At 49.5% G+C, this 12,485-nt stretch overlaps 1 protein-coding gene across 1 annotated transcript; it reads left to right on the forward strand.

Moving 5' to 3' along the window:
• The first annotated feature begins 1,744 nt into the window (after window positions 1–1,744).
• LOC134659424 (uncharacterized) lies at window positions 1,745–7,484 on the forward strand. The gene is made up of 5 exons (XM_063515067.1): window positions 1,745–1,911; window positions 2,046–2,523; window positions 4,748–6,190; window positions 6,248–6,576; window positions 6,626–7,484. Exons 1-5 carry the CDS (start codon window positions 1,745–1,747, stop codon window positions 7,482–7,484), a joined length of 3,276 nt encoding a protein of 1,091 aa, XP_063371137.1.
• The last annotated feature ends 5,001 nt before the right edge of the window (window positions 7,485–12,485 follow it).

Here is a 12,485-nt window from a genome sequence, read left to right on the forward strand (position 1 = left end):
AATGTTTATATAAAAAGCCTTCAAGTAACAGCTAAAAAGCATGTTGATCAGTTGCTTATGTACAAGGGCAACAAGGCTTTGGAAGACGACGGCTACGATGGCGATGTGCCCGTTCTGCAAACCAGTGAGCCGAGAGAGGAGGCGCCCTCTGAAACCGCAGCGCCGCCGCCGCCGCCGCCGGCGCCGTCGCCTGCGGCTGCCGGGGAAGAGGACGACGATGCCGACATGTCCGATTGCTCATTTTCGAGTGTCGTCTCACAAACATCATCGCCGCGACTTCAGGGTACCACGGCTGTCCCGGAAGTACCACCTTCTTCTATTACACCCCCCGGAGTATATGACGACGAGCCGATTGAACCAGATGTTTTTGTACGACGATTTCCATTAAGGAGCACAAGGAATCCAAACCCCGATTATTAATACAAAAAGACGCCTCAGTGTTTTACTTATTATTTGTTATTATTTATTAGTTGTATGGATAGTTTTACAACTATTGGTGGAGGGATGTAGTGTTTAAATTAAAGGGTAGTTTTAAAACTAGTTAAGCAAGTCAGTCTGTAACCGACCAGTACACGCTATACTGCTATTCCTGTGTTTTATTCTGAAGTCTATCCTGAAACCTCTCAACAACAACCGAATCAACAGCCGAATGCAGAGGAGGACCCGGTCTTCTTCTCACCCGGCCAAGTTAGACGTGCAACCAGAAGAACCAACCCAAAGAAGGCCCCGGGCGCCGATTCGATCCCGAACATGGCGCTTCGTCACCTGCCGCAGCACACAATCGTGGCGGTGACACGCTTGTTCAATGGGATCATGCGCTCGGGCCACTTTCCGAAGACCTGGAAACTTGGCCGGGTCATCATGCTGCCGAAACCGGGGAAGGATAGAAGAAGGCCGGAGAGTTACCGGCCTATCACGCTGCTCAGTACCCTGTCCAAAGTCTTCGAGAGGCTCCTGCTCGGAAGACTTCAGCCGCACATCGTGCCGAGGCCGGAGCAGTTCGGCTTCCGGTCAGAGCACTCCACAACCCTGCAGCTGACCAGAGTCCTCTCCTACATGGGCGAGAGGATGAACCAGAAGGAGCATATCGTCGCGATGTTTCTCGATATGGAGAAGGCGTTCGACAGGGTCTGGCACGAGGGCCTGCTAGCCAAGTTGTCAACGTCTTCGGCCCCACGTCGAGTAGTACGCGTCATCAGCTCCTTCTTCACAGAAAGAAGCTTCCAAGTGGCAGTTGAGGATGCCCTATCCTCAGCGCGCCCGATCCTCGCGGGAGTCCCACAAGGAAGCTGTCTATCACCATCTTGCTACGCCTGGTTCACTGACGACATCCCGGTGGTCGGCGACGTCAAGCTGGGCCTGTTCGCGGACGACGCGGCTTAGTACGTGTCGTCCATTTCACCGACTCACGCCGCACGCAAGATCCAGCGCCAGCTTGGCCTCCTCACACCCCCAGAAAGGGGGAGTGTTAGATGACACCGCTGCTGCGCACCGCGTCATTACGCAACCAGCAGCCGAGCAAGAAACACTAAAAGGAAAAGAAGAAACCCTCTCCGACCTCGACCCTCCTGCCTCTGAAGATACTCCAGCTGCGTTGTTTTATTACTCCATCCCGCCTATGTCAAGAAGCCTATACAGTCCACACCCCCCCTACGTACCTGCTACGATTTAAGAAGATAGGGCCTAACACTCACATTGTTTGGTCCTCGTCGAAGCCGGATCTCTGAATAAAGAAAATTTCAAGATGGTAGTAACAAGAAGCAACCACGGCAAAGAAGAAGAAGAAAATTCGTCAGATGGCACCGACAAGACTCCGAGCTCCGGGGAAACGCGCACCACCGACCAGACCGGCACCACGTCGGGCACGGGCACCACGTCGGGCACAGGCACGACGTCGGGCACCGGCACCACGTCAGAGGGCCTACCGCGAACCACGTCAGAGGGCCTACCGCGAACCACGTTAGATGTGTTGCCTCCCTGTCACACTTACGTACGAATTTACAAGTGCGACAGAGAGGCAACACGTCGAACGTGGTTCGCGGTAGGCCCTCAGGCACGGGCACTACGTCGGGCACAGGCACCACGTCGGGCACAGGCGCTACAAAGAAGACGCGCCCCGACCCAGAAGAGACGCCACGCACCAGCAACGCCGACGCCCACACCACCGGCAACGCAAGCAGCGCCGGGGGTCCTGCCGACACGTCGGGCATCAGAGCCACGCCCGCGGCCAGCATTACGGCCACGGTCGTCGAGCGCCACGCCGCTGCACTGATGCCGCCGCCCCAGAAGCCACCTAGACCCGCTCGGTCACACCGATCTAAGGCCTCCAGCAAGAGACTCCTCGCGGGGTTGGAGGCCAAAGAGAGGATAGCCGAGCTGGAGTTGAAGCGCATTCGAGCCGAAGCGGAGCTATTGAAGATACAGCAAGAAAGAATAGACCTTGCATCGTCGAGAGAAGAGTCGGAAGAAGATGAAGAGGACTCAAATAACAGGATCTTACTTGTTGTATATAGTTTCGAGCAGGTGATGGGAGTAGAAGTTAAACACCTTATGTGTGATAGTATAAGAACATTCTGAACGTTTATTCTCTAAATGCCTATTGTTTTATACACGTTAGGTTGCGCTGACACAAGCAATATGCGTTTATGTCGCAGTAAACCAAAGCGTTACTGCTAAACACTAAAATTGGACATTCACCACATTACACCTCCCCCGAAAGTTCCTCTCACCGCCGGGGTGGCAGAAGAAAAAATTTAAACGCATGTTACTTGTTTACAATTTTTTCTGAAATTAATAAAAAAAAATATTATCAAATTATATAGGTATAATGCAAGCAATCTTTATTTAGCTAGGTTCTTATGTGTCGTAAGTGTCGTAGTCCTATTAAGAAAAAGAAAAAAATCGTTGTGCTAATAAGAAAATATCATCACTTAAAATGTTGTCATCTCTCAAACGTTAAAATATTAATTTACTTCCTTTTCTCATAAAATATAAATCTCCTTCTTTAAAAACATTTACCTACTCTTCATCTTTAAAACATTTACTATTCAACTTTAAAACATTTAGAAACAATTGGTATTCAACTTAAAAATATTTACTCTCGCTGTTTATAGTTACGGTATCTCCCATAATTCTGATAAAAAATAAACTAATGCCGTATTAAATGTTAAGCCTTTCACGGACACCTATGAGGTCGACTATGATCAAGGACATAACTGGGTTGCGCCTCTGTGCGCACCCTTCACCTATCAATGCTATCCATAGCAATTCTTCAATAAACACCTAGGGCATGGTCACCCTTTATCAACTCTATAAAATGGCATATCAGGCCAGGCTGTACGGCTCTGCCTGTACCTAGAGACACAAATACATTAAGACAATAAGTCTCCTACAACTTTCACGGAGGATACTGTATATCACACTATGATCAAGTACGAAGGACTAGTGCTCTCTAGCTATGAGGTCACATTTTATAAATAAATGTGCCTAAAAACTCCTTAAAACTTCTCAAACTTGTACCGTACTGTAAGCTTTCTATAAAATAAACATTATTATTTACTTCGAAAATTAAAAAAAATGATGTAATAAATCAAACTTTCGCTGTATATCAGGTGATCAGTCCGACACGTAGCTAAAGTATCAATCATTACTAAGAAACAATTAAATAATTTTATTGAATTGAGTTGTTAATTATTTAATCGTTATGCGATGTATCAAATTTCATTCATCGATTATTAAAATATTCTAACTCGCGGCAAAGTCTCGCGGCCTAGTTAAGTTTTCTGTCGACGTGCGCACAAAGTGTGGCACGCGCTGCAAATTGCAACATACATGATTGAGGACACTATTCGACACCGTTAATATTTAATATTATATTATGACTTCTTATGAAAATTATTTATGCTCGAAACGAAATTGAGTTTAGCGACAACCTTTAATAATTATGAATGATTTAAATATAACTGCTACTGAATTGGAAAAATAAATGCTGGCTTTTAGAGAAAAGTAATTAAAATGATAAATTACATGTAGGATTTACATCCTATTGCTGCGTGGCTGGCCGTCCTCGGCTTCGTCTTCGTCCGGACCGGTGCGAGTTCGCGTACGGCATTCTTGCTGCTGCTGGCGTGGCCTGGCGAGCTGGCATTTCCATGTGGCACTCGCTTGACGCTTCATATGGCTGGCTGGCTTTGCTTCCGATGATTATGATGGTGGGCCGGGATAACCCTGGACTCCTCTTGAAATGGGCCGGGATAACCCTGGACACCTCTTGATTTGCGAGCCGGGATACCCTGGACAGCGCTCTTCGTTCTTCTTAATTTATTTTCTTAACGCGGTTTCCGCTTTTTGATGTTGGTTGGTTCTTCTCAGGTTGTTTCTTGATTCTTGATAAGCTGGTTGGTTCTGACTGCGTGGATTGGTGTTGAAAAAGTGGTTCTTCGTTTTTTTCCTTTCTTGCTTGATTTTTCCTTCTTTCTTGAGTGTTAGTTCCTTGTTGGTTCACTGGTCTGGATCGCCATCAAATAACAAGATAGGTATTGTTATGTATATAGTTTCGAGCAGGTGATGGGAGTAGAAGTTAAACACCTTATGTGTGATAGTATAAGAACATTCTGAACGTTTATTCTCTAAATGCCTATTGTTTTATACACGTTAGGTTGCGCTGACACAAGCAATATGCGTTTATGTCGCAGTAAACCAAAGCGTTACTGCTAAACACTAAAATTGGACATTCACCACATTACAGGACCTCGCTCCGCAACGAATTGCTGACTGGTTCAATACCCGACCAGAACAAGCGACCGCATTAGAACCCGCCCACGTAGAAGACACGCACGAACCCGCTGCGCGCGCCACTAAATTACGCGCGCAGCCGGAACCACATAAGGCCGAGCGTGCGATGGACGTGTCATCGCTAACCGCCGCACTCACAGAAGCCATTCAAGCCAGCCCTACAGTCCAGTCCTACAAGAAGTACATACCAGACCGGCCGACTTTCAGTGGCCTGTGCACCGAGTGGCTACAATTTAAGGCCGCGTATAACGAGTCCGCGCCCAGCTTCTCCGCGAGTGAAAACGTCGCCCGTATCAGAAGAAGTCTCAAAGGTGTCGCCTGGGAGGCCGTCAGCGCCCTCCTCATCAGCCAGCCGCACCCCGATGACGTCATCAAAGCACTAGAAAGAAGATACGGAAGGCCGGACGCTCTCCTCGTCAATGAACTGGAGAAGATCAAAGGACTGCCGCGCCTCACCGACAGCCCGCGCGACCTGTGCATATTCGCCAGCCGGGTCGCGAACACTGTCACGACTATCGAGATACTAAAGAAGCCGCAGTACCTCTACAACCCGGAGCTACTGCGATCGATGGTCGATAAACTAACGCCGATACTTCGCAACAAGTGGTACGACTACGCAACTACGAGAGAAGAGACGCCCGAGCTTAAGAAGATTGCCGAGTTTCTAAACAACGAAGCCGACAAGTGCACGCCTTACGCTCCGCCTGAAGTTACGACGGAGAATAAAGAAGTAAGAAGCGCAAGAAAGAAGCCCGAGCGAACGTACGCCGCCGCGGTCGACACTAACAAGAAACAAAAAGAAGAGAAGCCGGCGTGCCCATTATGTGAACACGCTACCCACCAACTGCCGTCGTGCCCGCAATTTAAGAAGATCGACACGAACGAGCGCTGGGAAGTGGCCAAGAGACACAACATTTGCTACCGATGCCTCGTTAGCAAACATCGCCGCTTCGCGTGCCGTGCGAAGCCCTGCGGCCAGCAAGGCTGCCCTATGCGACACCATCACCTACTACACCACGAGAAGACGTCGACGTACGCCCCCGCCGCCCCGGCCGAGCCACCTACACACAAACCAGAAGAAGTGGTGGCCTCTGCAGTGAACCAAGTCACCTGCGCGGCGGCGCGTGCGAGCCGAGCGTACCTGAAGATAGTACCAGTCACCCTGCGCGGCCCGCGGACGGCAATAGACACGTTCGCCCTACTAGACGAGGGCAGCACAGTAACAATCATCGACTCGGCACTGGCGGACGCACTCGGGCTCGACGGACCCACTGAACCAATGTGGGTACAAGGCGTAGGGGGGAAAGAGATGGAGCACAATCAGAGCAGGAGGGTCGAGGTCTTCATCAAGAACAAGCACGAGAGAGACGAACAGCGAATTACGAACGCGCACACCGTCGGCAGTCTCGGCTTCACTACCCTAATCAATCACTAATCAATCGGCGTGAGCGAGATAGACAACTGCGCGCATCTCAGGGGGCTGAAACACAAGTTAACCTACCGAGATGCTACCCCACAAATACTCATCGGTCAAGACAACTGGGAGCTGATCGTGTCACGCGAGATAAGAAAAGGACGGCGCGGTCAACTCGTCGCATCAAGAACCCAACTAGGATGGGTACTTCACGGCTGTCGCACCACTAAAGCGAAGCCTGTCGCGTACTGTTGCGCGCACCTCACACGGGCCGGGCCGGCTGAAAACATAGAAGAAACAATGAAGAATTATTTCGCACTCGAGTCACTAGCGATCGAGCCGCGGCGGCCGAGCAGCGACCCCGAGCAGCAAGCACTCCGCATATTAGAAGAGAAGAGTACGCCTACCCGACGGCAGGTTCGAGACCGGGCTGCTGTGGCGCAACGAGACAGAAAGAATACCGAACAACCGCAACGACGCTCTCAAGCGGCTACACACACTCGAGAGGAAGCTGGATCGTGACGCGAACCTGAAACAACAATATGAAGAACGCGTCAACAATCTGCTTACATCGAGCTACGCCGAGCGCGCGACCACGCCACCTAGCGAGCGGACGTGGTACCTACCTCACTTCGCGGTCTGCAATCCAGAGAAGCCGAAGATTAGACTGGTCCATGACGCAGCGGCCACCTCACACGGCCGCAGCCTCAACGACATGCTGCACGCGGGCCCAGATTTCCTGCAATCGCTACCCCGCGTCATCATGAAGTTTCGACAACACAACATCGCAGTCTCAGCTGACCTGAAAGAGATGTTCATGCAGATCAAGATACGCGAAGAGGACAGGGACGCCCTACGCTTCCTGTGGCGGGGCGACCGCCGCGACGGGGAACCAGAAGAGTACCGCATGACGTCCGTCATATTCGGCGCGTCGTCATCGCCGTGCACTGCCCTATACATAAAAAATAGGAATGCACGAGAACACGCTACTCAGTACCCGGAGGCTGCGCGAGCGATCGAGCGAAATCACTACATGGACGACTATCTGCAAAGCTTCAACACAATAGAAGAGGCAAGACAAGTTACCAGAGACGTCGACTACGTGCACAAGCAAGCCCAGTTTCAACTGCGTGGGTGGGCCACGAACAAAAAAGAAGCAATAAGTGACGTCGCGGACTCCGAAGAGCGAGAGGGAAGTACTGTCCCCATCGGCGAGAGCGAGATAGAAAAAACGCTCGGCCTGCTATGGGACACGAACGAAGACAGTATTCGCTAGGTGCACGACTGGTGCTGCCCTCATTTTGGCAGACTTTCTACGTTAAATCTTATGGAGTAAAATTAGTTCAAGCGGCTGCCGCTAGTACTAATGTCAGACATTCCATAAGATTACCTGTGTTTGTGACGATCAGCGCCACTTCCCCCTCCACCGACTGCGCACCTTGCCAATACGCTTTCGACTCAACACAAGAAGAGCTCAGCCAGAAGTGATCGACGACCGCCGGCCTCCGACGAAAAGGGAAGCACTCAGCATCATAATGTCGATATTTGACCTCATATCGCCCATTACGACGCCGGCCAAGCGAATCATGCAAGATACGTGGCAACATAGCACGGGCTGGGACGAGACTATACCGGGGGAGCTGCGCGCGCGTTGGAGTGACTGGCTACAACAACTGCGAGACCTAGGTACCCTAAAAATACCTAGGTGTTACGACGCTACGCCCGCCGCCGCCCGCGAGCTACACACGTTCGTCGACGCGAGTGAGGAAGCCTACGCCGCCGCAGTGTACTGGAGGATGACGCGGGCCGACGGCTCAGTGAAAATAGCCCTAGCCGCCGCCAAAAGCCGCGTCACACCTAGGAAGCCTATCTCCATACCTAGACTGGAGCTACAGGCGGCCGTCCTAGGCGTACGGCTAGCAAACACAGTGTTAGAAGAGCACGACTTCGAGATCGCTTCGAAAACATACTGGAGCGACTCCCGCACGGCGCTAGCATGGATACGCGCCGAGCCCCGCACATTCAAGACGTTCGTGGCCCACAGACTCGCCGAGATAGAAGATCACACTAAGAAGAACGAGTGGCGATGGGTACCGACAGCACACAACGTAGCCGACGACGCGACCCGCGCCACACCAGCTGACTTCGATACGAGCCACAGATGGTTCGTAGGCCCGTCCTTTCTGTACGAGCAAGAAGAGACCTGGCCCCGTGAGAATAAGGTCGAAGTTCCCGTGACCGGTGAAGAAAAAGAAACGTGCGCCGCTGCAGTTACAGTGCCTCAAGATAAACACGCGGCGACACCTAAGTTCGAGCGCTTCTCTAAGTGGAGTAACCCTGGCGCTTTACGCAGATGACGCCGCCTACATGGCCACATCAATCAAAGTAAATCACGCGGCCCTGAAAATCCAAAAAACCCTAGACCTCCTCCCCACATGGCTGGATAAGTGGAGACTGAAAGTAAACGTGGGAAAAACTCAGGGCATCGCAATAACAAACAAAATAATACTACCGACAAAATTAAAACTATTAGAAAAAGAAATAGAATGGGCGCCTCACGTCAAATACTTAGGAATAACAATTGACAGAAAACTCAATATGAACAGACACATGAAAATAATAACAGACCATACCAGGTCAGCAAGAGCACTATTACAGCCAATTCTCTCCGCTGCGGCCCTCACCCTTCACACCAAAATAGCCATCTATAAAATATATGTAAGACCCAGACTAACCTACGCAGCACCGGCTTGGTATGCACTGTTAAGGGACAAACAAAAGAAAAAACTGCAGGCGCAACAAATGCTAAGCCTAAGAATGGTAACTGGTAACCTTTCTACGTTAGAAACAAGACGTTATCCAGAGACCTCAAAATGGAGGACATAGAAACCTTCATAAAAAGACTAGCCAGGGCCATGTTTGACAGGGCAAAGAACTCAAACTGGGAACACCTGCGCGAACTGGCCCCTTACCATTCAAGACCACCAGATGACAAAGGACTGCCACGAGACCTACTACTACCGACCGAAGCACAACAACAACAGGAGGGCGGAATAGCGGTGGAACCGCATCCCGGACCCCCTATCCCTATCCCCCACCTAACATAAAACCTATCTACCCCTCCGCAGTCCCGATCCCCCAGATCGTACTGCAAAAAAAAAAAAAAAATGGCCTTCCCACCTTTGCGGGAAGAGAATCGTCGCTGAAAGAGGCCACGCCTCAAACAGCTTCCCCCATGCCCACACAGGACATGGAGACGTATAACGAGTAGTAGTCCCACGCGCATGCGCGAATTCCCACGCGCCTGCGCGGTCTCCCTCGCACCCTCTGCGCCGCCGCGAGGCGGCCGCGTCCTCCCGTTTTCGCTGCGCGCGCAACGGTTGAGCCTAAACGCGAGTTTGCCGGGCCTGTGACCTATGAACTATTCCCAGCGATCCTTTACCTCCTGTGCCTTACCAAATTAGTGCATTTTTTCGAGATAGGACTCTATTAGTTAAGACTGTAAGTGTTAATTAAGTGTATTAAGCTAGTTCTAAGTGTTTCTCAGTGTTCGTTTAGTGCACAAAGTTTGTATCATTTGTGTAATATTTTTAGTATAATTTAAAGTGTAATTCATAGCTGTGTTTCACGGTGTAAAATTCATAGTTTGTTTTGTACTGTACTCATAGTTTAAATTAACTCCAAAGTGTATTTCTCAGTATTATTCAACTATTATACAGTATTCATAGTACATTCTGATAGTTGTGTTTTATGTCCTATGGTGCAAAATTCATAGTCGTGTCTTTCTGGTACTTTTTGTGTAGTATTCATAGTTACTTTTAAGGTTTGTGTCTTATGGTGCAGTATTCATAGTCGTGTTTTGTTGCTGTATTCATAGTATTTTTTGTAGTTGTGTCTTATGGTGCAGTATTCATAGTTGTTTTATTGCTGTACTCATAGTTAATTTTAGTTTTATATTATTTTTCATAGTGTTTTATTAATAGTACGTAGTTACTGTGCGGTATTCATAATACCTTTCTGGTCTTACTTCTTTGTTAAAATAAAAAGCTATATAGTCTATTTGTAGTGTTAAATGAAATGTTATGTTACATTACAGTTAGCTTATCCTGTGTATCATAGTATAGACATACTCAAGTTGTTTTAAATTCATAGCTGCATTATTATCGCTTGTATATTACTGTAGTTATTTAATAAGTCAGTGCAAAATAAAATGGCGCACCTCCCACCTACTTCTGGCCCTCCGCCCTCGCACTTCGACATCCTCGAGTCCTATCATCCTGGAGTTACGGAGACCCTCAGGAGAATCTACGGGACATCAGCTGGAAACCCTTATCAAGGTATGTTGCCTGGTCAGCCCAATGTGCCTTTCATCCCTATCTCATCCCCCCCACCTCATCACCCTCATCCTCATCCATACTCTCGCGACCCTCGTGCTATGGGACGAAGAGCGGCGGTCAACAATCTGCTCCCTGCTTTTGGCGTTGGTGTAACCTCGGCAACCCCCCTGCCCCCAGCTGCCCCCCTCCCTCCAGTTGCCCCTTTCACCCCGAGTATTGCCTCCATAGTGGCCCCCAGCTGCCACCTAGTTTCTAACACTTCACCAGCTTGCTCTTCTGGTATCTCGCAACCTGATTGCTCCCTTCCACTGGCTCAACCCTCTCCAGTGCACCTCATGCAATCTTCGTATGACTCACAAATTGACTGTTCGCTGCCTCTAGGGCAAGCTACTCCTGCCCTGACTATCACTTCCACCCAACCTCGCAAAGACACTCCTATCCCCCCGGAGCATTACTTATCGGACTCCACATCGACCAACACTCTCACTGATGATGGAGGCACTGATCAAGACCTAGAGCCTGATTTTGAGATGGCCTACGATTCAGATGCGTACAATGATGTCATCAGCAGAAAAAAGCGCAACAAAATTAAGCGTAAACGAGTAACTCCTTCCGCACCTGGAACTCTCGACTCAATAAACCCAAATCCAACTTCGGTACCTGGTACCTCACCGTCTTCTGCGCCAGAGAGCAAAACGCAAGCCATCTTGCCTTCTCCGAAAAAAGGGGAGGGGGTCCCTGTCTCAAACTCGTTCTTTTACCCAGACTGTCAACATAAATCAACGGAAAATCTCTCAGACGATTCGGTGGGCACTGCCCCCAAACGCCCTAACAAAGCCTCCTCTGGCAAAAATAGCCCATCTCATCAAAACCAAAACTCAGCTGCGGAGGCAGTAGAAGGCTTAAATGCCGCTCCTGCCCCTGCGGTTGATGAGGAGATCATTGCCAAAGAACGCCCACCTCCAGTCATCCTCCTCAGGAATGTAAAGAGATGGGTTCCTTTGCGAGAGGAGGCTACTCGCCTCAAAATAGGCTATAAACATTCCAGATTCATAGAAGGTGCGTATGGTGGTATGGCCATCTACACTGAAACCATTAAGCAGTACCGTGGCTGGCGCTACCTCCTCATAAACGGATATTACTCGTACAGAACTTTTGACGAAATCGAGCTCCGCGTAGTTATTAAAGGAGTACCCAAAGAATTCAATACTGAGGACATTCTGAAGGACATTCGTGACCAAGGTTACCCGGTCACTGAAGTTCACCGAAAATTCAAGCCTTTTTCAAAACCAAAAACTCCATACGACATAGTAGATGTCAAACTTCTAAACACTCCGGAAGCCCAAAAAATCTTCAACATAAAAATCCATTTTAGGTATGATGGTCTCTAAACCCGAATGGCCCATCAAGTCCAATTATGTAGTTCAATGTAAGAATTGTCTCCTCTACGGCCACTCAGCGAGGAACTGCACACTTGACCCGGTATGTGTCAAGTGTGCAGGAAACCACCGCTGGGAGGAGTGTGGTAAATCCCCGGACACTGAGGCCACCTGTGGTCTCTGCTGGGGACCTCATACGGGCAACTACCGAGGTTGTCCTAAAGCTCCGAAGCCCTCGGATTACATCCCATTCCATAAAAATAGAAATAGAACGAATAATGTTAGGACGGGAAGCAATCCTGTGCCTTCCCATCCAAAAATACCTTCTGCTCCTTCAGCTCCCTCAGACCCCTCAGGACTGCCTCTTGTCAGTCAGCCATCCCAAAAAGAACCTGATCCACCCTCATTAGCTCCCTCGCTGCCTCCAGCTAATCTGGATCCGCCTCCGCATAGTGGAGCACTCGCTCTACTGGATGAATGGTTGGAGACATCCAATCCCCACCGCGGCCATCTTCTTAGACATAGCGAAAGCCTTTGACAAGGTGTGGCACAACGGCTTAA

This window comes from Cydia amplana, chromosome 25 (genome assembly GCF_948474715.1).
Source record: "Cydia amplana chromosome 25, ilCydAmpl1.1, whole genome shotgun sequence".
NCBI classification, from domain to species: Eukaryota; Metazoa; Arthropoda; class Insecta; order Lepidoptera; family Tortricidae; genus Cydia; species Cydia amplana.